The 26,720-nt window shown below is 44.7% G+C and overlaps 1 protein-coding gene across 3 annotated transcripts; it reads right to left on the reverse strand.

The window, feature by feature from the left end:
- Nucleotides 1-611: 611 nt before the first annotated feature.
- On the reverse strand, nt 612-26,380 carry UBE2J2 (ubiquitin conjugating enzyme E2 J2). Of its 3 annotated transcripts, none has more exons than XM_085844922.1 (7): nt 26,103-26,380; nt 11,274-11,402; nt 11,040-11,080; nt 10,767-10,869; nt 7,000-7,138; nt 6,694-6,774; nt 612-2,143 (listed from the first exon to the last, which is right to left on the reverse strand). In XM_085844922.1, the coding sequence occupies exons 2-7, from the start codon at nt 11,399-11,401 to the stop codon at nt 1,880-1,882; spliced, it is 756 nt and encodes a 251-aa protein (XP_085701048.1). In that variant the 5' UTR covers nt 11,402; nt 26,103-26,380; the 3' UTR covers nt 612-1,879. The 3 variants fall into 3 exon arrangements, with proteins under 3 accessions (XP_085701048.1, XP_085701050.1, XP_085701049.1); XM_085844924.1 differs by having other exon boundaries at nt 11,274-11,450; nt 26,103-26,365; XM_085844923.1 differs by having other exon boundaries at nt 26,084-26,365.
- Nucleotides 26,381-26,720: the final 340 nt, after the last annotated feature.

Raw genomic sequence — 26,720 nt, forward strand, 5'->3', positions numbered from 1 at the left:
ACTCGAATGGCTCAATCATCCCAGGAAGCTGGTACTCATTTTGCCGACCTTGGAAAGATGACAGGCCGAGTTAACCCCACCTGATATTCAACGGCCGAACGGGATTCCAACTCGACTCTAGGATCCCAAACCCACCACCCTAACGATTAAGACAACACCAGGCAAGTATTCCAAATATATTAACCAAAGTTGTCCGGGTCTTTTTAGAATACACCCATACACCCTCAATGTTCAAAACATGGAGGGTGTTACCCATCCCACCCCACACACCTTATCCTCAGTCCATGACGACCAGAAGTTGCACACAATTTTTTTTATATTTTAAAAACCACAAAACAAAGGTAACAATAGGAATTTTTTTTATTAACTATGGCGATTCAAAACTAATTAACTGTTTAAGCTTGGTTGCTTAGGCTCAAAAGAATTTTTTTTATTTTATGCACACACCTTGCCCATCACTGGATACTCCCCCCCCCCCCCCAGCTGTTCCAACACTGACCAATCGAGTGGTAGATCCAATCATGAGGAAACATTTCATTTTTACATCAATGATAAAGTCATTGTTGTAAGAATAAACGAGGCTCTGGTACTGTAACCATCTTACATACAGGTTTTAGTAGTGGGAAGCTTTATACACAACTCGCATCTACCTTCACAAGGGATGAATCACCACCTGCACCTCCACCTCCATCAGGTGCAAAACACGGGCAACACCCCACGGGTACAGAGAAGTAAAGTTTTTGTTTTACTTTCGTTCTTGGCAGGCGTGAGTGAATGGGCGAACGTAGAGGAAAAAGGGAGCCGGGGGGGGGGGTAGAGTAAAAGGGGAAGGGGGAGAAGAAAAGGGAGGAGGGGGTTGGAGTGAAATGGGGACAGGAGGGGTGAATAGTTGATGGGCAGTAAATCAGTCAATATACCAAAGACCAGTTTATCACTGTTGAAAGCAGAGTTCATCTTGATTGGGAGGGGGGGGAGAGGGGGTAGGATAACAATTGACCAAACCAGCTTCTTAATGAAACAAAGTACTTCAGTTAATAATAATAAAGGAGTAACTAATAAAATCTCATCACTGGGCTTACAAAACTGGGTGAAGGAGTGATGGGTTAACAGCAGTAGGGACTCCTTCAGCACCAGTACAATGCAAAGGCCTAGGTTACATCGAGGCCTCGCACGCCATTTGTCAACATCGGTACCTTACCGACTCACCTGACCCTTCACTTCATCCCTGTTTTATTGCACGACCAAATGACCAGTTGTACAACGAACACAAGTTGAGAATAATCAGAACGCTATCAATCAGTTACAAGAAACATTACCCTTTCAATAATGCACACGGCGGTCCCACTCAAGTGGGCAACGATCATCGACACAAACGAATGTTATGGAGAGGAGACAAGCATGGACTAGGTCTTGTTCTGCCCGGTTGTTCGTTTAGTGAATTTAAAGAGGAATATGTGTCAATGGAATAAATTTCAGTGAAGGTTAAAAATACAAATATATGAGGGGTTTGGGGGGACACATATGGACTTCCCTAATTGAGGTTTATCCCTCCCCCCCCCCCTCACTGGGTCATTTTCATGCCAAATAGACTTTGGGCGAGCAGGTCGTGTGATGCGACAGTGGTTAAACATATCGGCCAGAAACTAATTTTGAAAGCCTTGCACAATTTAAGCATCCAAAAGAGTTTGTAGAAAGTCCAACATGGTACAGAAACACATCAGCACCCCAAGGACATGAGAACCAATGAGTGAGACAAGACTATCCCATTATTTAGTTTTGTACACCTGTATACTTGGAAACAGAGAGAAAGCATAAAATACACAAGAGCCTCATGATCGTCCCAAAGCCCCATCTCCATCTCCAGCCCCTTTCTTGCTCTTCATTCTTGCGTTATAGATCTCAGGATGTATTTCACCGTGTACGCAAACGCCGCAAACCCGACAATGACAACCAGGTTGGCAAAAGCTCCGCCCAAAATGCCTGCGTGCTGATTCACTCCGCCTTCTCCTGCCATTTGATCAGCTGGGTCGGCAGGACCACGAGCCGCCGGGTCGTGAGACGATCCCACAAAGCCGTTGGACACGCAAACGCCCACGCCAGACTTTCTATCCACTGCCGTGGACTCTGCCTCCTTACGGATTTCCTGTAAAAATAAATATGAAATGGTCATCACAAAAGGAGCCAAATGGAAATACACTCAACAACAACTTTGGGTCATTCATCATGATCGCAAGCTTCCAAGGGCATCCATTACAGGACACGAACTACCACCGTGAATATCCACAATTCAAAAACGAAACCACCAACTATGTACAGTGTTGAACATGACAAGAATAGGGAGAGCTGAAGAATAATTTCAGCCTCTACGGCAGTCCAACATGATCATTTCAAACACACACTTGCACAGATAGGCACTGCCGTGCAAGGAAACATTTTGGCAACTCGAGGCAATTTCACTGCCACGGCGTTCCATTCGTGCTGGCTCATTCAACCGTGATTTGATTTGTGTCGCAGCTTTTCCCATTTCACGAGGGGTTCGGGTTAGAGACAGGACCAACAATAGTCCTGAGCATGCTGTAAAACGGCATCAGTTTGGGCCTACAGCACGTCCAAAGCAATTTATGCTCTTCGTTCACATTTCTACCCTTTCATTCCTTTACGCTCAACCACTGCAGTGGTTGCCGATGGCTCTCGCTACCATAAGTTTCGTTCACACTGTTGCCATTGCCTAGCATCGTTGTCGCCATTGCCTTGTATCATGAGCACTGATGTCATGTGTATCACATGCAAGACACATGACATGCTTTGGTATGAAACACAAGTAGGTATGTGGCTTGACATGGTGGCGATGCAGCATGGCATTGCTTGGAATACTTCGCAGACTTCTCCCCCAGGGTTACAAATAATATATTTTGGGATAATCAACTAGTCAACAATGACCAAACAATGGCTTGCAAACCCTACTTCATGTAACAGCAGCACAATGAACTGTATAAACTTAACCACTTCATCAACGAGCTGGGCACATCATTTACTCAGGAAATTCAAGACAATCAAACAATCAATGCTGGAAAAATGTATCCGAGAGTTTGATTCACTGAAACGCTTGGGCGACTGAACCACCTCCGCTCCACCAGCCTCTCGCTCAAGTGCTCCCAAAGGATGTGGAGAAATTGTGGGAACAGAGGCACCTGGTTGGGGATCACACCTGGAGAACCTGAAGTACACAAGTGGCTGATCGTGGATCATGACCGAGCAACCACCACAGTGATTGACAAGCCTCCATTAAGCGTTGTTCTTGTGTGTCAGAGTGCAGATGACTGTCAGCTCATTTCATCCATTCATTCAGTGATAGGCACAAGCATGTGGCTGCATCATTGCTGGGAGTGTGGCTGTGCTGCTGATGCAGTGCCCCATCTGCTTCTCTCTTGTCCCACCCATGCCCCCACCCTCATGGTTTCTCCGAGACTTCTCGATTTCCTTCCCATCGCAGAAGATACTCCCCACCGCCACCCACCCCACACCTCTTATTGCTCCTTTCCACAACCCTACACCCCATCAGCAGCTGCTCCTCCTTTGTCCCCCAATGTGGACCTCAAACATCTGAGGCCTCCACTCCAACCTGAGATATCTCTCAATCCAGGCCACTGCCAATAAACGGGACATCATCTGTTTAACTGAATCCTTCCTCCAACAGGACATCCCAGAGTCCTCCGTGTCTCTCCCTGGCTATTGTCTCCTCCGGTTTGATCGACCTGAACCCCGTCCTGGTGGCAGTTGCACTGCACATCATGAACTTCATTTCTCACTCTCCATGTGCTGCTCTTAAACCTCCCAAACCTCAGATGACATGAACAAACTTCTAACCACTCATCCCAACTCTCTCTCCCTCATATGTGGTGATTTCCATTCTCACTGTACGAATTGGCTGGGTGTTGATACCTCCCTCATCAGCCATGGCCACTTCTGTGACTTCTTGGTTCTGACTCAATTTGTACATTTTCCCACCCAGATTTCTCCAAATGGCAAATTCCTCCCTTCTGATTTGTGATTACCTTTGTGATTTGTGATTTGTGACTTTGTGATTACCAACTTCCTTGCCAATGTATCTTGCTCTTCCTCTGCCCCAATTAGTTATTCTGATCATGTGCTTGTCAAGTAAATATCTCTCTTGCCATTCTCAGAGAACAGCCTCAGCACCGGCGAACTGATCAGTTGTCCACAAACAACGAACCCCGAACCAGAAGTCAAAAGACAGAGAGAGTCCTGAGAAGTGTTTCGCTTCCAAATCCTGTCCCCAACCCCTCTCTGCAACCAACCTTCCCCATACCCAACTGCTCCTGGACTCTGTCTCTTGCACCTGAGATGGTGGAGAGGTTCTTTCAACCCTAAACTCTGACTTCACAACTGGACTGGACGGCATCAGCTCCTGTGTCCGAAAAACCTGCTCTGCTCACTATGCACATCCTCTCTCTGCATGAAGTAATCTACCATCTGCTTGGAAATCAGCCAACATCACCACATTACATAAAAAGGTGCAAAAACTGATACCCTTAACTACATACCAATTAGCTTGCTTCCAATCAGCAATATTAGGGAATCCACCATCACAGTTTATATGAAATCCTTCCTTTTCTCTGATGACCTCATCTCAGATCATCAATTTGGATTCAGACAAGGTCACTCTACCTGAGACATGCTGCTTCTACTCCCAACAATGGATGGAGGCCCTCAATATCAGACATGAGATCAGGGCCATCTGGACATATCTTGAGCTTTCAACAGAGTCTGGCATTCTGCCTTGCTCTCCAAACTCTACCCATGGAATCCAAGGCCAACTCCACTCTTGTTGGCTATGAGAGTGGTGGAAGTCAGTAACATGTTTGGCTCTCAACGGAATCCTTTCATCTCCTCTCCATGTCAAGGCTGGTGTGCCACAAGGCAGTGTTCTTGGCCCCATCCTATTCTTAATCCTAATCTTCATCAACGATCTCTGACTGGAAAATCCTCTATCTCTTTGCTGATGACTTCACCCTCTGCCAGGACATCTCTCATGCTTCAGACAGGTAGGCAGCAGTCTCTGCAGACCTTGACAAAATGACAAACTGGTCAAACGCTTAGAACAGGTATTTTAAAACCATGAGAAATCCCACACTCACCCTCTCTCTCCGAAAGGACCGCATGGCAAACCTTCCTAACTACTTTCTCAACAACCCTCTCAAAGAAGTTCTGTCACTCAAACTATTGGGTCTCACTCTCAGCGATGATCTCTCTTAGGCAAGCTGTATTTCAAAGTTGGCCTCCAAAGCCAGTCGCCGACTGGGCATCCTCTATCATGCAAAGTCCTTCCATGGCACACCTGAACTCCTATCCACCGACAAGGTCTTCATCTGCAGTCTGATGGAGTACTGCTCTCCTCTCTGGGCTAGCTCACCTGCCTCATACCTTGCTCAGCTTGATGCCATGGAATCCAAGGCTTTCAAGATCATTGAAATCTCCCACGATGAAGCAGAGTCAATGGGATTATCACTTTGCCATCACGGACAGGTCGGTGGTCTGTCTTGTTCAGTCTTTGTCTTGCACCCTCTGTCCTCCATGCTTTGTCCCCCCCCCAGTATCTGCAGGGTGCACATGGTCCACCCTCAACACTCCCCCAGTGAAACTGCCAAAATCCAGGATCACTGCTCACCTCCATTCATTCCTATTTTTTCTCACCTGTGGAACTAGTTTCCATATTCTCTTCAATCACATTCTTCCCTCTTTGTCTTCCAGACAGTTGTTCACCACCATCTCAGATCATCCCACATCCAAAACCATGATCTTTTGTACCCTCGTTAAACCATTCCATCCCTACTCCCCCCCCCCCATTCCCCCCAACTTTTGCTTATGTATCCATCTTGTCATCCCTGTGAAATTTCTCCATTCTGCTGGCATTTCCCCTGCTCATTACTGTTATGTTGTGACCCGATTCATTACTGTGTTCTAGCTGTTCCACAGAAAATTAAAATAAAAACAACAAGTTGATGGTACAATAACTCCAAAATTCATGGAATGAACAGAATGGTGTAATTAAAAACAAACAAAAATATTATTGTCGAGTGTGCACTGGGCAGGGGTTTGTGGTGGTTTAACGGAATTTAAAAAAAAAAAACAACCACCAAAAAAAAACACACTTTTGGACTCATAAATGTATTTCATCACAATTTATGATGCGAATCAATGTACAGTAATATCTGTATTAAACTGTGCTAACATTTGTTGAGTCGCACTGTCTGTCGCATTTTGAAGTGAAGATCTCTGAACATTTCTACAAATCGTGAGCCTACAGGTTAATAAATCATCCTGAAGTTGAAATTTACTCTGTTAAATTCCATCCAGTGATCCCAATGTATGTTTTGTAGCACATGGGAGTTACGGAACATGTCAGTCCCTTCAATCAGCCACCAATTATTTCAGCATTTAACAGTTTGTTACAGAGCAACTTAACCCAGCATTGAAGGAACAGAACAAACCGATGTGGTATTAGGAAGGGATCAGCCTGGGAGAGACGGAATACCATGTATTAGTTAGAGGAGGTGTGGGAGAAGAAATCCGACGAATTGGAGGGGAGGGGGCATGGGACAGAGGAGATTTGATGTATTTGGAATGTGGGCAGTGGAGAGGAGATCCAACAAATGCAATCTGTTCACCCACCTCAACCAGGTTGGGAAAAAGCTCACAAAACACCTTGTCTCTGATGTTGTATGCACCACTCTGCAATGCCAGCTGTCGCCTCTACCAGGGAGAGAGAGAGGAGGAAGAGGGAAAAAGTATGGGTGGAGGTACAATGGGTGTCATTTTATAATCTTAGACTCTGTGAATGGTGAAGTGATTTGATGACGTCAACACGAACAAGCTGCTGCGCAAGTGCATGGAGATGCAGTGTTTACATTACATTACATTACACAGATAAAAATGGACAGGAAGGAGAAGTGAAAAGAAGAAATCAAAGCGTGGCACCGTGCTGTCAGAAGTCTCCAGGCTGCCGAGCGTTGGTCCACGCTCCACCATGAAGCTGAGGAGACCGGTGAGTATGGTGGAAACGGACCAGGCAGGGTTCCACGTGTCTGGATGGAAGTCACTGATCGAGAGGCAGAGCCTGGGAAATAAAGAATAAAACAGAGGGCTAAGGAAGAGCAAGATAATAAGGAGAAATGGCACAAGTACAAAATAACGAATATGAAGTGAAAGAATTTGAGATCGAGAGAGTAAGCCATTCAAATTCCTCGCCCATGAACTACGACGTTGCTGACTGCCCAATAACTCGTACCAGCTCAATCAAGGTTGTGGTTTATTCGCGAGTACAGACAGTTTTTTTCAGCTTCGTGAGCTACTCTCCAAAAGCTATGTTTACCGCACCAGATCTGACTTCCCTAACCTGTTGTGGTTTGTTAACTGAACTGTTAATCGTATCGTGAATATGTTCCCATGTCTTCTTTCCTATACTTACTTGGTCCCGTTTTGTCAATTCTGAATTTGTGATCGGCTGGGATATGTGACTGAATGTCTTAAGCCTTCCATGGTCTCACTCCCCCAAAGGCCACGTTACATTTCGTCCTCTTAGTTCCTGTTCGTTATTCGCCCCGCCTGTGTCCAACTGCAGCCCCACTGTCAGTTCATTGCCTTTATAATCCATCCCCTCGCTCTTCCATGAGGCTAGATTTTATACAAGCTTCAAATCAACGAACAATCGATGAAATGAACACCAAACCGTTCAATCAAAGCACAGCTCAACACAAAGTCCAAAATGCAACAAGTGAGGAAATGTACTCAAAGATCTGCTCCAGAAAAATAGAGTGGAACCTTTGGAACAAGAACTAAAGGCCCGGTCACACCTTGACGTTTTAGCCAACGTATGCCGATTTTTGAATTTTTTTTCTAAAACGCTGGCACACGTTGAATACGTTATGGGTAAGTTTTGATAACATTGAGAGCACGCTGAAAAACACTGCCATACGTCGTTGTACGCTGGCTTTAAACGTTGTACTTTTCGGTTGTCCTCAAATTTTTTCATGCTTGAAATTTCACGACGTATGCCGGCGTATGACTCACACGTTCCGCTACGCTGGCCACAAGTTGTATGCACGGTCTGCAATCGTTGAAAGACGTCAACACATGCTACTTGTAAGTTAATCATAAGTTGAGACACGCCGAGGTAATGTTTAGCGTACCCGAAACTTATTTCTAACCTACGATTAACGTGTTGTTGGCACGTTACGCGATCGTTGCCACACATCGACAGACGTTACTTTTAAGTTACTCAGAGGCTGAAAGACGTCGGCATAATGGATCGTCCTTGCGTCAGCGTCCACGGCCACGGCCAGGACACTTATTTGCAGCATTCTTCAAACTTTTCTTCGGCATGACGAGGATGTTCACACTTCGATGTCTAGCTTGGCTATGATTCCAATTGTCCATCGGCAGCGTCTATTTAAAATAGTCGAGTTTGAGCGTTTTAACACGTTCAGAAGAAACGCTTCAAATTTCAAAACCTCAGCGTCAAAAAACAAAGGCGAGTGACAGCAATTTAAATCGTTCATTGTAAACAATGAAAATGGCTGAGTGGTACCGTTTAAAAGTCGTTGAGTGTAAAAAAAATCCAATTGTTGAGCGCAAGCGTCTACTTTCAAAAGTGGGGTTTGAGTGATTTAGCACGTTGAATAGAACCGATTAAAATTTCCATGCGCCAGCGTCAAAAAACAAAGGCGAGTGACAGCAATTTAAATCGTTCATTGTAAACAATGAAACTAGCTGAGTGGTACCGTTTAAAAGTCATTGAGTGTAAAAAAAATCCAATTGTTGAGCGCAAGCGTCTACTTTCAATCGTGGAGATGCAGCCATTTAAATCGTTGAGTGGCAGCCTATGAACCTACCCGTGGACACGCGGACACAAGGACGATCCATCATAACCCACACCCTCCCCCTCACACTCACCTACTACTGCCAACATGAACAAACTGATACTGATACTGATACTGCTGACATGGACATCGACTCAAAAAGGAACTCGAAAACACTGTTGGGTTCCCCTTTTATGAGCAGCATTTTTATATACCAATTCCCAAAACCGCTGGGAACACGTCTTTATATGGCAGTTGTAACCTAGAAACACGTTCATTTTTTTTTTTTTGTCGACCGGAAGACGTCATTGAAATACGTCTACATACGTCGATGTGTGTTGGGACTACGTAAAGAATTGGTTCAAAGCACGTCAAACATAAGTTAGAAATAAGTTTCGCGTAAAAAAGACATTACCGCGACGTGTTTTGACTTATGAGTAGCTTATAAGTAGCCTTTGTGGACGTGTGTAAGCGTCCACATATCGTGTGTAAAACTTATCCCTATCGCATGCGGAACGTGTGTCATACGCCGAGTACGTCGTAAAATTTTGAACATGTTTAAAATTTCTTGACGTACTCTACTTACTACGACGTATGATAGCGTACTTTAGCGTTGTACTCACGTATACCAAACTTACTCGTACCGTATTTGACGTGCCACAACGTTTTAGACACATTTTTCTTCGGTCGGCATACGCTGGCAAGATCGCCAAGGTGTGACCGCGATGTTGACACTTCCATTTCTACGGCAGTTATGATTCGAATCGTTGTGCGTCAGCCTTTTAATAGGCTACGTCACAACATCGTCGGCGATGCGTGCAACGCGCTATGCTTAAGTTAGACTATCGTTGGGCATCGGTTGTGTAGGCCAACAACAGGTTCAGCATTCGTTGGTATAAGTTATCTATAACACAACGAAATGTTCTGTGTCCATTACTAATATGTTATGCATACGACCAACTCGTTATGAATACGTCCGAATCTTAAAAAAAAAACATCAAAAGTTCAACGTCAGCCAGCGTTTTACATACATTTTAATACGTTGCCATCGTTGGCTAAAACGTCAAGGTGTGACCGGGCCTTAACAGCTTGGTTACTGCCCCTCAAAAGAAACTTTCAGAATGTATGCACAATGTCCCCATCCTCCCCCCAAAAAGCAATTCTGGTTGTCAAGGCAACACAAACACAAGGCAGGACTTCTCATGAGCATTCGAACAGCAATTTCCTTGCTCCAAATGCCTCTGCTTGCTGAGCAGCAAGTACGAACCCAGTTGTTAGTTGATTGGCGGATCACTTCCTGAGGAAATAGGTCTGCCATTGTAAATTACAAGTTCGCTCGTCTTCTCAAATATTCCCCGACACCAGTTTATACTGCTCACTATGTTAGAGTGTGGTTATTGGTCATTGTGTAAGTAACAGCTTCTACATGATAAACAATTCGAGCACACAGGTGTTCCCACGGTATATGTGAACAGCAATCATTACTATTGTGAGAGCTGCAGATAGAGGCCTTTACTTCTGGCTCAATCGTGGCAGAGCTGGTGGGACAGGGAGGGAGGATTTGGATCCACATGGTATTAATCACAAAAACCAAAGTCCTTTGATCAATTGATCGTGTCCAACTGGCAATCAGGTGTCATCCCAACCAGCTCACAATCACTAATAAGGGATTTGTGACAGCTGTCTTCCAGAATCTTGCCTTGTGATCAACAAGTGGTCAAAATGGTTTTGAAAACGTTTGAAGCAAAGTCCAACTGTGGAATTGCACATCCTGATTAAGATGTCCTGAGAAGGAAAGACAAAGAGCCTGCTCCCCATAATTGAGGCAAAGACTTAAATAAATAAAGCAGCAGGTTACGTGACCAATGTGCATTGGACTTTCCTCACCGTGTGTTGCACTTGAACCTCCCGTTCGGTGTGATCATGTAAATACTTGGGGGTTTAAAGGGGAATTCACGAGGAAAGAGCAGTTTGCCATGGTAAAGACCTCCTGAAAAAGCAATGGTTGAGGGTTAGAATAGTGGTTTGTGTATTCAAACTGTTCATCATATTCACCAAAGCAAAGTAAAATAACCACAGAGAAAGAAAAAAGAAAAAAAAAAACTCAAGAACATGTAAAGAGAATTAAAAGGATACGAAGCCCTCCCATGAAAAGCTCACCTTCATAAGGAGTTTTCTCTGGTCCCCTGACGACGTAATGCCTTGATTGGATAAACGAGACATTGAATCCTCAGGTTAGAGAGTCATCATCCTTCATGAAAACCCCAAAAATAATGAAACAAACAAACAAAAAAAAAAAACTCCATGTAATTATTTAAATCAGGACACAAGTAAAGGGACAAAGGAAATATGTTGATGGGAGAGGGGGAAATGGGACAAGCATCCGGACCGTACCATTCGAGAATGTTGGAGGCTAGGGGTTCAGCACACACGTATGGGACAGGATCCTTTCGGATCCGCAGGTAGTCTTGCTTTAACCGCTTGGTTGCTGTTGTGGGAGCCTGTTTCCTGGACCCACTCATCCTGCAGCACGCACACCACTAATCAGTAATGGTGTGCACTCAATGCCAGCTGTTAATGCGCAAGGAAGGATAAACAGGTATGTGGCTTGACAGTATAAAAATATCACCGACCTCGACCTTTCTCTCGTCCCGTTCATTTGAGAAAGTTTGAAGGGAAACAAAACCAAGGCATAATTACCACCTTATTGAGGTCAGGATAAACCCCACTCCTCAAATATTGTCCATTAAGTGGGATTTAAATGCTTTGGAATAAAAATAAAAACAATTTGACAAAAAAAATAAAATGACAAGACCAGAAGAAATCGAGACAACCACGACGACAGCACCATTTGCAGAAGTGACGTACGTCCAAGGACAAGGAGTCTCTGCAGAGAGTCATTGAGCAGCCATGCAGTTTCAATGCTGTTGAACATGACGTAGAATTCAATGGAGTTTCTGATGGAATACGAACGATGTTCATTCAAACCGGAATACAATCAAGCCAATCGGAGTGTACGGATCCCGTATCAAGTCCTCAGGAACATCATTGGGTTGGTGGAGCAAGAGGAAGACACAGCGGGATTGGTGTGGTATGAACCCAATGTCATATTTTGAGGAAAGTTAGTGGTTTGATGTCCTGGAATGAAATTAGAACCTTTCCCTGGAGTTTCTTAATGAAACACTTCATAATACTGTTGTGGCCAAAAATATGAGCAACCTTGCACTTTTTTCAAATAACTCAGAATTTTTCTTGAAAAATAAGTTGAAATTGACAAAAGTATTTTGTCTCCACAATTATTTGTGTCATTGTTAAATTATTACAGAACTTAATATGTCCTTTTAAATCAGAAAATAAAAATAAACAGAATTGATAAAATTGACACCCTCAACTTAATATTTGGTATCACAGCCTTTGGACAAAATAACTGCAGTGAAGCACTTCCTATATCTATGAATGAGCTTGCTACACCTCTCTACTGGTAGTTTGTCACACTCTTCTTGTTCAAACTGCTCCAGTTCTCCCAGATTTGAAAAGTACCTTCTCCCAACTGCTGTTTTCAGATCTCCCCACAGGTGTTCAATGGGATTTCGATCTGGACTCATTGCTGGCCACTTCAGAACAGTCCAGCATTTTGTCTTGAACCATTCCTGGGTGTTTTTTGAAGTGGGTTTGGGGTCATTGTCCTGCTGCAAGACCCCTGACCTTCAACAGAGACCCAGCTTTCTGACACTGGGTTGAACATTGTGCTCCAAAATGCCTCCTTGGTAATCCCCTGATTTCATGATACCATGCACACATTTAAGGCACCCAGTGCCAGAGGCAGCACAGCAACCCCAAAACATCACTCAACCTCCTCCATGTTTGACTGTTGGGAAGGTGTTCTTTTCTTTGAAGGCTTCATTTTGTTTTCTGTAAACAGAGATGATGCGCTTTACCAAAAAGGTCCAATTTGGTCTCATCTGTCCGCAGGACATCCTCCCAGAAGGATTTTGGCAAACTCCAGTTGGGCTTTCTTATGCATTTCTCTCAGCAGTGGGGTCTGCTCAGGTCTCCTACTACAGAACCCCCTTTCATTGTGTCAGTTAAAAACTAGACGTTGTGGTAAATTTAAATATTTGAAAATGCATGTAAATGTGCAATTAAAAGTGACGGTTATATGTTATAAGTTTCGCGTAATACGAATTGGTAAATTGTAATATAAACCGCTCGATGTGATTCGCTAATTTTGATTGTAGATGGCAGTATCATACTATAAACTGCTTGGTAAGATTCGTGAAGGTGCTGGAACGTTCTCAGACGAAACTTCCAGTGTGTTCTTGCATCGCATTTGCTGGAAGACACAGAATTATTCTGTGTTACTACATAAACCAGTGAGAGCGACGTGTGGATGGGTGATATGTGACGAGCTGTGTTTCCCTTGACCTCGTGCTCGATTTAACTCTGAATGAAGGATGTGTTAATGTCAAAAGCGGTTGTTAACGCATGGAGCCAATCGTAAATAGGCTGTTTAAAACTCATTAAGATTATGCATCGGGAAAGATTTCCTTTGAGCTCTTTAAATCAACTTTGTGGACGCCATCATACGAGAGGGCACAGTGATGGTAATCGAAGAATCGACAACCCTGAAGGACGAGGTGAACATGGGCGAGTTGTGCCGGCAGGACTGGGACACTGGGTGGCAGAAATAACTCAATGCAGGAACCGGAGTTGGACATTGCATGTAACGGTGAACTTCCTCATTAACTTCCGCCATCGAAGATCGGAGGTTACCGTTTTCACCCCTTTCTGTTTATTACTTACGAAATCTAAAGATTTCGTAAGTATATTGATGCCTTCCGTTTCTGTTTGTTACTTACGAAATCTTGATGGCTAGTGCTGATTAGATTTTGGTCAAAATCGGGCAAAGGTCAAGGTCACAGTGAGGTCAAACATAATTCCGTAAATTCATGTGGAGAAATGGAGTATTTTTGCTTGGCTCGACGTGACAAGTTCGTTTTAACTTCGATTTTAATTTTGTCTTCGGTTTTTGCGATTGCTTAGGACGCTTAAAACTCGGTTGTCGAAATTCTGGTAAAATCGGATGTTTTGGAGACGTTTTAAGATTGTATAAAAAAATATTTCACTCGACGCGTCACGGGTCGTCCCATGATGCAGTGCGCTCGAGCAGACGCGTCGTTGAGTTACGTTAAGGTATAATATAATTGCGTGGAGAAATGGAGTTTTTGCTTCGGTCGACGTTAGGATTTTTGATGGTTTGATACAGAATCATCGTAGAAACTTCTGGTTTGCGTCACTACCTTCTCTAGAGACAGCTTTTATGAGACAAGGTCAGAGGTCAATTTGACGATTTCGTAAGTACCAGTCTCTGACTGCTTGTTACTTAAGAAATCTAAAGATTTTGTAAGTATATTGATGCCTTCCATTTCTGTTTGTTTGTTTGTAGGCACAATAACTCGAGAACGGAAGAAGCTACCAATGTCAAATTACACCACGTGATTCAGGAGGGTGATGGCTAGTGCTGATTAGATTTTGGTCAAAATCGGTCAAAGGTCAAGGTCAGGGTAAGGTCAAATATTCAATTTTTGATGGTTTGGTACAGATAACTCGAGAACGGAAGAAGCAACCAATGTCAAATTACACCCCGTGATTCAGGAGGGTGATGGCTAGTGCTGATTAGATTTTGGTCAAAATCGGTCAAAGGTCAAGGTCACAGTGAGGTCAAGCATCCAAAAAATGATAACTCGAGAACGGAAGAAGCTTCCAATGTCAAATTACACCACGTGATTCAGGAGGGTGGTGGCGAGCGCTGATTAGATTTTGGTCAAAATCGGTCAAAGGTCAAGGTCACAGTGAGGTCAAACATCCAAAACATTCGATTTTTGAGGGTTTGGTACAGAATCATCTTAGAAACTTCTGGTTTGTGTCGCTACCGTCTCAAGAGACAGCTTTTACTAGAAAAGGTCAGAGGTCAAGTTGACGATTTCGTAAGTACCAGTCTATGACTGCTTGTTATCTTGCCAAAACGAAGTTTTTTTTTTGTTTATAGGCACGATAACTCGAGAACGGAAGAAGCTACCAATGTCAAATTACACCACGTGATTCAGGAGGGTGATGGCTAGTGCTGATTAGATTTTTGTCAAAATCGGTCAAAGGTCAAGGTCACAGTGAGGTCAAACATAATTCCGTAAATTCACGTGGAGAAATGGAGTATTTTTGCTTCACTTGACGTTACGAGTTCGTTTTAACTTCGATTTTAATTTTGTCTTCAGTTTTTGCGATCGCTTAGGACGCTTAAAATTCGGTTGTCGAAATTCTGGTAAAAATCGGATGTTTTGGAGACGTTTTAAGATTGTATAAAAAAAATATTCCACTCGACGCATCACGGCTCATCCCATGATGCAGTGCGCTCGAGCAGACGCGTCGAGTTGCGTTAAGGTATAATTGCATGGAGAAATGGAGATTTTTTGCTTCGGTTGACGTTACGATTTTTGATGGTTTGATACAGAATCATTGTAGAAACTTCTGGTTTGCGTCGCTACCTTCTCTAAAGAGAGCTTTTATTAGACAAGGTCAGAGGTCAAGTTGACGATTTCATAAGTACCAGTCTATGACTGCTTGTTACTTACGAAATCTAAAGATTTCGGAAGTATATTGATGCCTTCCGTTTGTTTGTTTGTTTGTTTGTTTGTAGGCAGGATAACTCGAGAACAGAAGAAGGTACCAATGTCAAATTACACCACGTGATTCAGGAGGGTGATGGCTAGTGCTGATTAGATTTTGGTCAAAATTGGTCAAAGGTCAAGGTCACAGTGAGGTCAAAAATTCAATTTTTGATGGTTTGGTACAGAATCATCATAGAAACTTCTGGTTTGCGTCGCTACCTTCTGGAGAGACAGCTTTTATTAGACAAAGTCAGAGGTCAAGTTGACGATTTCGTAAGTACCAGTCTATGACTGCTTGTTTGTAGGCACGATAACTCGAGAAAGGAAGAAGCTCCCAATGTCAAATTACACCACGTGATTCAGGAGGGTGATGGCTCGTGCTGATAAGATTTTGGTCAAAATCGGTCAAAGGTCAAGGTCACAGTGAGGTCAAATATTCGATTTTTGATGGTTTGGTACAGATAACTCGAGAACGGAAGAAGCAACCAAAGTCAAATTATACCACGTGATTCAAGAGGGTGATGGTTAGTGCTTATTAGATTTTGGTCAAAATCGGTCAAAGGTCAAGGTCACAGTGAGGTCAAAAATTCAATTTTTGATGGTTTGGTACAGAATCATGGGAGAAACTTCTGGTCTGCGTCGCTACCTTCTCGAGAGACAGCTTTTATTCGACAAAGTCAGAGGTCAAGTTGACGATTTCGGAAGTACCAGTCTATGACTGCTTGTTTGTTTGTTTGTAGGCACGATAACTCGAGAACGGAAGAAGCTACCAATGTCAAATTACACCACGTGATTCAGGAGGGTGGTGGCTAGCGCTGATTAGATTTTGGTCAAAATCGGTCAAAGGTCAAGGTCACAGTGAGGTCAAACATCCAAAACATTCGATTTTTGATGGTTTGAGACAGAATCATCGTAGAAACTTCTGGTTTGCGTTGCTCCCTTCTCGAGAGACAGCTTTTATTAGACAAGGTCAGAGGTCAAGTTGACGATTTCGTCAGTACCAGTCTATGACTGCTCGTTTGTATGTTTGTTTGTTTGTAGGCACGATAACTCGAGAACGGAAGAAGCTACCAATGTCAAATTGCACCACGTGATTCATGAGGGTGATGGCTAGTGCTGATTAGATTTTGGTCAAAATCGGTCAAAGGTCAAGGTCACAGTGAGGTTAAACATTCAAAAAATGATAACTCGAGAACGGAAGAAGCTACCAATGTCAAATTACACCATGTGATTCAGGAGGGTGGTGGCTCGCGCTGATTAGATTTTGGTAAAAAAAAAAAAAAAAAAAAAAATTGGTCAAAGGTCAAGGTCACAGTGAGGTCAAACATCCAAAACATTCGATTTTTGATGGTTTGGTACAGAAGCATCGTAGAAACTTCTGGTTTGCGTCACTACCTTCTCGAGAGACAGCTTTTATTAGACAACGTCAGAGGTCAAGTTGATGATTTCGTAAGTACCAGTCTATGACTGCTTGTTTGTTTGTGAACAGTATTACGGAAAAACTCCGACGGATTTGACGAAACTTGGTGGGGGGGGTTTAGGTATGGTCCAAGGATCATGCCATTAGATTTTGGACTTGGTCCAAAATCCAATATGGCTGCTATGGCATCTATTTTGAAAACAATATTTGAATTTTTTTTTTTTGCATTTCTACATGTTTTAAGTGATTTTCAACCCCCCCCAAAAAAAAAAAATTTTTAGAGAAAAAAAAATTTTTTTGCAACTTTTTTTTCAACAAAATTTCGATTTTTTTTGCAGTTCTACACGTTATAAGTGATTTCCAACAAAAAACATGCCAAAATTATAATTGCGGCTGATTTTGGAACTTCAGGTGGATATACCCACGTAAAATCAATTTCTGTCTCAAGGAATCTCGTTATGACAAATGAATTGAGTATGTAAAAGTTAAAAGTAAAAGGGAAAGTTGCAAACGATAACTCTGTGAACACTGTTGACGTCAAATTGAATGAATAGGATATCAGGTTCACTTGAGTGACCGAGCAGTATTGGCGGCGGAGGTTTTGCACTCTACCGAGTGCTCCCCCTCCAGTTTGACTTTGTATCTGTTTGTTTGAAAAACAAGTTTCAAAAACGTTACGCTGTTGATGTGGTCATTGTAACGCCACTCAGAAGTCACAGACACCATTTGACGAAGGTCCTATTTGAGTGGTAGCTGACCTGTACGTTCGTCCAGACTCGTGTAGCTCAAAACTTGGTTGTAGTCGTTTGAGGACATGCCGAGTCCAGCACCACGAACCACATATGCACACCAAAGGGAAGGAAACCCCAAAGATGTGCAGGTATCCCATCACCCCAGACACAGTGAGTTGGCGACGGATGGTGCGAGTTGAAACTGTCGAACCTTGTGTCTGAAGGTCAGCTTGAATCTGCTTGGCAGTTTATTGGAGGTGCTTTCTCCACCATTAGAACAATCCTTCGTTGCAATCTTCGATCAAGTTTTCTCTTACGGCCACATCCAGGGAGGGCTACAGTACCATGGGTCTTGAACGTCCTGATAACATTGTGTCCAATGGACACAGCAACATCAAGGTTTCTGGAGATAGACTCGTAGCCTTCAGATTGTCAATGCTTGGCTACAATCTTGTGTTTGACCTCCTCAGTCAATTTTCTGGTTTTTATTCTTTTCTCCGGACTCTTCGCGGTACACATAGTGACACAAAACAGCAGAATGTCTCCTTTTCACCATTCAAACTGGTTGAATGAGTGATTTTTATATTGCAGACACCTGGAACTCACAGGTGAGTTCCTTTCCAAAGTAAAGAAGAATCACCTGCTTGAAATGTAATTATTTCTCACAACGTCTAAATGGTGCCAATAATATTGTCCGGGCCATTCTAAGATTTCTGTGTTTCATAAGCGAAGATTTTGTAATTTGTTTCAGCTTGTTTTTGTTTTGTTCCACTGCAAACCAAAAAAATACATTTGTGGATACCAAAATATTTTTAAATTTCAACAATTTTCTGGAAGAAATGGTGCATTATTTGAAAAAAAGTGCAAGGGAGCAAATATTTTTGCCCATTACAGTAAGTGGCTTCAAATTATCGGTTTCTGAATGCCAGTTTGATCGCTCCACTCAGACAGTAAGTACTACCAGCGACATCTTCAAGGCCTGCATCGCAGCTCGCACATATCCTCCATTGATTACAACCAGAATACAATGGCAGGTCCTTCAAATTAGTCAGGAAGTCGGTCGGACTTCCAAAGTAGGTATGGCACCGACTCCATATGTTTAACACTGCACAATACAAATCCTTTTAAAATACCTACCAAGGTACAAACTCATAAACCTATACAGTACCGACTTGTCACCTGCGGAGGATTTCACATCCAACAACAATTGTGAATCTCTTGGAAAGCATAGCTGAGCTTCAAAACTGAAATCAAGAACAGCCCATTTGTAATTCTTCTTCTTCTTCTTCATTATCTTGTTCAGACAGCCTAACTCAAAATTAATTTAAGCTCAGTCACTGGATTAAACACTCAACCACTATATTTTAGTGGAAAGGCACATAACTTGATAGAATTCCACAAAGTAGGCAAAACTGCATTACGAAGCAGAGGGCAATGAAGGGCCAAGAGATGTGGGCAGGAAAATGCCAGTCAACCAGCCTGGTGGAGGTAGACTTGAGGCAACAATTGGCAGAGGGCCAATCACACCGATACATATATATATATATGTATATATATATATATATATGTATATATATATATATATATATGTAAAATAAATGATTATATAGATAAGTAAAAAATGAATAAATAAATAATTATTATATTGTTGCGGAAATGGCCCTTAGCGTGTTATTAAATATAGGATTAGCCCAGATCCCCCATTAAATGCATGTTTAGCCAGGTTGTTCGGTAAATGGATGCTACGTGTGTGTCGGGAGGTGTAAGAGGCTGTGCATGGTTCGTAGATTGGTGGTAGACCGAGAGGTTCTTCTTCTTCCTTGCTCTCTCCGGCCAATAGTCCCCACCCAGTGCTATGAGGGGGAGTGGCCTAGAGAAGGAAGTAAAACTGAAGGGAGGAGCCAGTGGGCTTGGAGGCGAGGGGCGCCGGGAAAAAGGTGGTAAAACTGAGAGCACCGAGTTGGGCAATCGGCTTTGAAGCGAGTGCTGAAACTGCAGTCTGCGATCGGCAGAAGGTGAACCTGAGCGTGCCGAGTCTGCGATCAGCAGTGGTGAAACTGAGCGCCGAGGTGGGGCGTGATCGGCTTTCGTGAGGAGACATCGACAGGTTCATCCGGAGTCCAGTGACGGAGCCTCTGACTGTCCCTACTCACCTCACGGCTCGACGATGTCTTGGAATACCATGGACCCAGCCTGCGGAGCCCAACACCTCGATTTGGCCTGGTCTGGTGAACAGGCCAGGCCTGGACTTGTATACTGGACCTTGGGAGAAACCAGCTGAAACCCACCATCGATCTTTCGCTCTGGTGCAGTCGACCTCGCGGGGTCTGAACGCGCCGAGGCTGCGTGCGTGAGGGCTGCGACACATGGACGAGCGCCATTTTGCTACGCGGCGTGCTCGAGCTTGGGTGCTCGAATCCGTGGACATCAGCTTGTCACGAGCCACATTCGTGCTTTTGACACTTTCCTCTCGTCCATGAAACATCACCAAGTACTCTGTGTCTTGTCCGCATGCTGTACGTGTCTTTTCTGCATGTTGTTTAAGGCTTATCTTGTTAGGGTCCCCTTCGAAAGCCGTAGCTCCCTAGTTAAGAACGGGTTATAGATTAATTATAACATTGTCGTGAATGCTTTGCTTGTGTTGTGGTTCCCCGACGTGTCCCCAATAAATCTGGCTGATTCGTATGAAGTTTCCGCTTTGAATTAATTTGTGCCGCGCCGAGGAATGATCCGCTCGATTTGGGAATAAAAACCAAAATGGTTACAGACTGGCAGAATTCGCTCGGTCTCTGACAAAACCAGTATGTAACCGGGGTCTATTTCCCCAACTGGTAAGGTCCAGGGGTACGTTGGTATCGCGATTCGAGACGTGCGACCCGAGGCCTGTGCCGAGCCAGCCGGCGTTATAACCCCAGAGACAGCGGTGGTTAGGGTGGCGCCGAATCTAACATTTGGCTGTCGAGAGCCGGGTGCGAAAACCCAAACTGGTTACGGACATTGATTGACGCAATCGTCCGAATGAAACCCCCCCCCCCGAACCGTAACAATATATATATATATATATATATATATATATATATATATATATATATATATATATATATATATATATATATATATATATATATATATATATATATATATTGTTACGGTTGTGGAAATTCACAAAACACCATTCAGGCTTCCCAGAGATCAGTTATGTCGATAAGTGTGTGTTCAGATTAGATTTCCCCACCGAGGTCTAAAGGGATTTATTCATGTAACCGGGCTGTGATCTTTGAGTCAGCCATTATTCTTTTGCTATCATTATTTTGGAACAACCAAAACCACCTTCTCCACAACCGCATCTCAACAACCACGCCATCCCCACCACAGTGCCAGCCACAACAACCACAACCAACTTCTCCAAAACCGCCGACATCTCCACAAACAACGGCCTCCCAAACGAATAACATCTCTGCCACCCAACACGATGGTTACTCGGTAAACAGAAATGACAGTTGGAAAACAGCAACTCAACTCAACTCCCGCCCCGATATCCACGGTAAACAGAAATGACGGTTGGAACTTAACTCCCGCCCCGAAAGGACGGTTGGGGGCGTGTCCCCCAGAGAAAAGTCCCCCCCCCCGCCGCGTGCTGGGAAGGGCGGGGCAAGACGGGCGGGGGATAAAAAACCGCGCGTTCGCTCGAGTAAGAGGAAAAAACGGGGACGTCAGGTTCAGGTCGAGTTGGCAGCTTGGAAAGCTGCAGGCTGACAGAGAACAGAGGTGGAGTCCCGCGGAGTGCGGGCAGAGCCACCGAGGGTCGCCGAACCAGGGCCCAGTGAGTCACCACGAGGGTGACAGGTAACCAACGCGGTCTCTCGGAGCTTTTGCAGTCTCCACGGCTCCGTGAACTATAAAGACCCACAAGGTCCAGTTCTGCCCTTGCCTTTCCTGGGGTTTCTTTGAATGAATGTTGTGGTGCCATGTCCTTCAGTAGAACTGTTAAGTGCATGTAAATAACTAAGAACGGTAGTAGTTCTTTTGTCGTGCTTGTATTACCTGCATTGCTTTTGTTGACTGCATAATTGCATGCGTGTTTGCCTTCATACATGCTTTGTGAATGTTTACCTGTTCATTGCGTCCTTTCCCTTAATTGAGCTGCCGTATTGCATTCGGGATATTAGCGGGCTTTTAAATAGCCGATAAAGTAATCGGATCTGGCGGGGCTTGGCGATATACACCGCTCGGCAAATCGCAAACGGAGTGAGCTGCTTCGCGGCTCGTTTCCAAGCAGGTCCCGTCGAGGTGAAAATCTCCGGCATTTCTGTCTGCGCACATACTTAGATAAATCGACAATTCAGCGATCGGACCGTCACGCGCGGACAGAATAGTTGGCTGATTTTCCGTGTGATTAAAGACACACCCGTGGCTGGATTTCGGCGTTGATCCCAAAGTTGCGACTAGGTTTGCCACGTTCGGTGGTCGCGCGACTACGATTAGCTAAAAGCGGACGCTCGCACGCCGGCGGGGCGTAAAACTACAACAATATATATATATATATATATATATATATATATATATATATATATATATATATATATATATATATATATATATATATATATATATATATATATATATATATAGCTCTTTCTCACCACTGACTCACTGACTGATAAAGATCGGAACCTTCCAGGTGACGTAGAAAGCTCAAATTTTGCGTGCTGATGAACATTGAAGCCGATACACCAGGGTGGGGAAATCACAGAATCAGGCAACACCCATAAATGAAAATATAAATAAATGAAAAAAAAACAATAAAATAAAACAATGCAGGTGAGGGACCCAAGACAATGGGGTTGCACAGCAATTGTGTGCGCTGACAGACATCGAAGCCGATACACCAGGAAAAATTACAGAACCGTCAGAAAGCATCCATAAATGAAAATATAAATAAACTAGAAGGGCACTCAGTAGAACATATACCTCCGCCATGTAATGCCTGATCCACGAGAACATCTCGGGCCAATTACATTTTTGATTTTTTAAAATTTCTTTTGGCCCCATCACTCAATGGTGTAGAATCACGATAAAAAAAATAGTGGAGGGCGAGTGGAGAGAGGAACGGGGCAGCGGGTGGCGAGGGTGAGCAGAGCGGCGAGGGCGAGGGCGAGCGGAGCGGCGAGGTGAGGAGGAAAGAGGGTAGCGGAGGAGCGAGGGAAGGGGGAGCGGAGGAGCGAGGGAAGGGGGAGCGGAGGAGCGAGGGAAGGGGGAGCGGAGGAGCGAGGGAAGGGGGAGCGGAGGAGCGAGGGAAGGGGGAGCGGAGGAGCGAGGGAAGGGGGAGCGGAGGAGCGAGGGAAGGGGGAGCGGAGGAGCAGGGGTCGCTGTGTCCACTTTCCGCCGGTACTCCAGGGGCCTCCGTCTGGCCAACCCCCAGGCAGATGCCTGGCCCATCCCAATCTCCTTGAGATGCTGACCAACCTGATGCAACCACGAGGCACGTGGTCGGCCCATTGTCCGCCTCCACTTTCGAGGCTTCCTCACTGAGAGAATCTGGTGAGCAGGATCAGCGTCAGGAAAACAAGCCACATGTCCATTCAGCTGCAGCTGACTGTCATGGACTATGCAGGTAACAAATCTCATTTGAGTCTCTCTCAGCAACCGCTCGTTGGACACAACGTCTGACCAGCGATAATCAAGGACTCTCCGAAGAGCCCTGGTACGAAAGGAATTAAGTCTCCGTCTCAGATCCCTGGTCAGAGTCCAAATGTCACATCAGAAGAGCAAGACTGGAAGCACCAAGGACCTGAAGATTCGGACTTTTGTTCTCCTGCATAGGTACCGACAGTGCCACACCCCATGTTCCAGTGAATGCATAACTCCACAGGCCCGACCCAGACGTCTGTTGATGTCTGGCTCACAGCCAGCAGAGATATGAATATCACTGCCAAGGTAAGTCAATCTCTCCGTGACCTCAACATCCTCACCACAAACAGGTACAGACAGGATAGCAGCATCCAATATGTCGTTGAAAGCCTGCATCTTAGTTTTGACCCAGGAAACTCGTAATCCCAGTGGCTCTGACTCCTTCGTCAGTATCTTGAGAGCCCCCAAAAGGATATCTCGAGTCTCCGCAAAGATGACTGCATCATCTGTGAAATCAATGTCAGAGATCTTAACATTCCCAAACGATGCACCGCAGCTTGATCTCTCTGACATCCTCCACAAAATCCAGTCAATACAAGTGCTGAAAAGTGTGGGGGCCAGTACACACCCCTGACAAATTCCAGCAACAACTGGAAATAAGTCAGAGATGGTTTCACCATGTATCAGAGTGTAGTTCAGACATCAGATGGATCAGTTTTGGTGGCACCCCACTAAGACCAAGAATCCTCCAGAGGGCATCTCAATTTACTGAATCGAAAGCTTTACAGAGATCAACATAGGCTGCAAGCAGCCCCTGCCGAAACTATCGTCTGCGTTTAGTGAGGACCCAAAGAGCAAGGATACGGTCAATCGTTGACCTCTTTGACGAAAAGCCTGACTGCTCTGCTGCTGATGCTGAAGCAGATGGTGGCAAATCAATTAAGAATAATTATCCGAGCAAAAACCTTGTCTGGCATTGAGAGCAGCGTCACCCCTCGGTCATTGTCGCAGTCTTAGTGATCGCCCTTCCATTTCTAGAGAGGAATAACAAGGCCCCTCTTCCAGTCAGTTGGGATGATGCCTGTGTTCCAGGCAGAGCACAGAACTGCATGCATTGACACGAATACAGCATTTCCACCAGCCTTGAGAAGTTCAGCATGGATGCCACAGATCCCAGGAGCTTTACCCTCTTTTAACCGGTTCACCACAGCCTGTATTTCCACAAACAAAGGTGGATCACAGTTGATTGGAGGGTCAGCAATGGGGATAGTAACACCCCTGACATCCAACTCGACAGCTGGTGGATCAGCCTGGTACAGCCGCTCAAAGTAACCGGCTCAGTGGGCCTTCACTTCTGCCTCCTCTATCAAGAGCACACCACCCTCCGCACTAACTGCAGTACACCGAGGGACGGACTTGGAGGAATGCAATACGCTAATTCCCCTGTAAGAAGGACGAGAATCACTTGTCCACAGGTGATGTTCTACCCCCTCAGAGTCCTCGCACATCATCTTCCTTGTCCATCCTGGGTGCACGTGCAGTTTTACACCTCAGCTCCCTCAGCTCTGCCATTCAACCTGGCCCTGTGACTCTGGTCAATGGTATCCAGTGTCCCTTGGGAGACAAAATTAGTCTTCGCCCTACGGTGAGTTCCAAGACATCGACTGGCAACATCAAGGATGGTGGTCTTGAAGGCACTCCACAACTCTTCAGGATCCACCAAAGCACCCAGACCCTTCAAATCTCCACTCAGCTTGTTCGCAAACTCCTCAGCTACCCTCTCATCCTTGAGCTTGCCAACATCCAGCCTCGGCTCAGATGGTACCATTCTCCTGGATTTATGGTGCAACTTCAGAGTTGCTACAACAAGCCAGTGGTCAGTATTGAGGAACTGAGCACTCCGGTAGATCCTGCAGTTCTGGATCATCCTCCAACGACCATCAACGAGGACATGGTCAATCTCCTTTGCCACACCGCCACGGTTGGTATACCAAGTCCAGCGATGAGCTTGTGGGCGCTGAAACCATGAACCGGCCACCCTTAAAGTCCATCACTTCTTGCAAAGTCAAGGAACTTAGTGCTATTCTGGTTCATAGTTCCTGACCCATGGGGACCAACACACACCTCATAACCATCCCTATCAGTTCCAGTCGATGCATTGAAATCCCCCAAAGACTAGAAGTGTATCTCGTGTGAGGCACTGATCAACCACAGACTCGAGAACACAAGACAACACAACCACACGCCGCCCCACAACACGACACAACCACACGCCGCCCCACAACACGACACAACCACACGACACAACCACACGCCGCCCCACAACCACACGCCGCCTCACAACACGACACAACCACACGCCGCCTCACAACACGACACAACCACACGCCGCCTCAACACGACACAACCACACGCCACCTCACAACACAACCACACGCCGCCTCACAACACGACACAACCACACGACACAACACAACCACACAACACAACCACACAACACAACCACACAACACAACCACACAACACAACCACACAACACAACACAACCACACAACACAACCACACAACACAACACAACCACACAACACAACACAACCACACAACACAACACAACCACACAACACAATCACACGCTGCCCCACAACACAACCACACATCATCCACAATAAAATCACACAACCTTCAAATACGTAAACAATACGTCACAGCAAACCGAGGAAGAAACGAAAACACAGAAGTCACAACTCTTTAGCTCACCCGAACCCACGTCCTTTACCTCACTCAGCCGATGACTGTAGGTAAATGGCCCGTCCTGGTGGATCTGCGGTTCGTGTGGTAAACGGGGTTTTCAATCGCACAAACCCATTTTAAACACTTCCCTCACAATGGCCGAGGGCCCACGAAAGCGAAACGCGGCAGCACGGACACTTCCTGGTTTTGTTTACCTCGTTTTACAAACATCCATGAACATTCCTGTCACCCCCAAGCGGACCTCGAACCCCGTTTAAATGATCTCTACACACATTGTGTTACACGGTTGGTGAATGAAAAAAAAAATTTTTTTCAATCCTCACTGAAGGATTCATATTTCCTTCTTTAACGATCACTTTCTTTGCTTTTTCTCATCATTCGCTTGAGAGAACGTTCGTGGTGTCGACGTTAATGCGGCAAACTCAGGTAATATAATGATGGACGTACAAGAGCACAAGAGAGAAATAAGATTGAGAACTTCAAAAAAAAAAAAAAAAACGATTATATTTATATCAACACTTTATAGTAGCCTAGGTGGAGTAATGGTTAGCGGGGTCCCCTTTCCGTGCGCTCAGTCTGAAGTTCGAATCCCGTCCGAGTTACACGGAATGTTTCACAATGTACGTGATGTTGTGTTGATCGA

The sequence above is a fragment of the Eptatretus burgeri genome, chromosome 11 (assembly GCF_056783735.1).
Source record: "Eptatretus burgeri isolate ZD-2024b chromosome 11, Ebu_testis_v1, whole genome shotgun sequence".
Classification (NCBI taxonomy): domain Eukaryota; kingdom Metazoa; phylum Chordata; class Myxini; order Myxiniformes; family Myxinidae; genus Eptatretus; species Eptatretus burgeri.

Bases quoted from the DNA above. Each gene is read 5' to 3' on its own strand.
- UBE2J2 (XM_085844922.1), bottom strand. From the start codon at position 11,401: ATGAGTGGGTCCAGGAAACAGGCTCCCACAACAGCAACCAAGCGGTTA. The intron at 11,081-11,273 runs GTACGGTCCGGA...TATCCAATCAAG, and splicing joins GCCTCCAACATTCTCGAATG to GCATTACGTCGTCAGGGGAC. The intron at 6,775-6,999 runs GTGCCACGCTTT...TCTCCCTGGTAG, and splicing joins TGGAGACTTCTGACAGCACG to AGGCGACAGCTGGCATTGCA.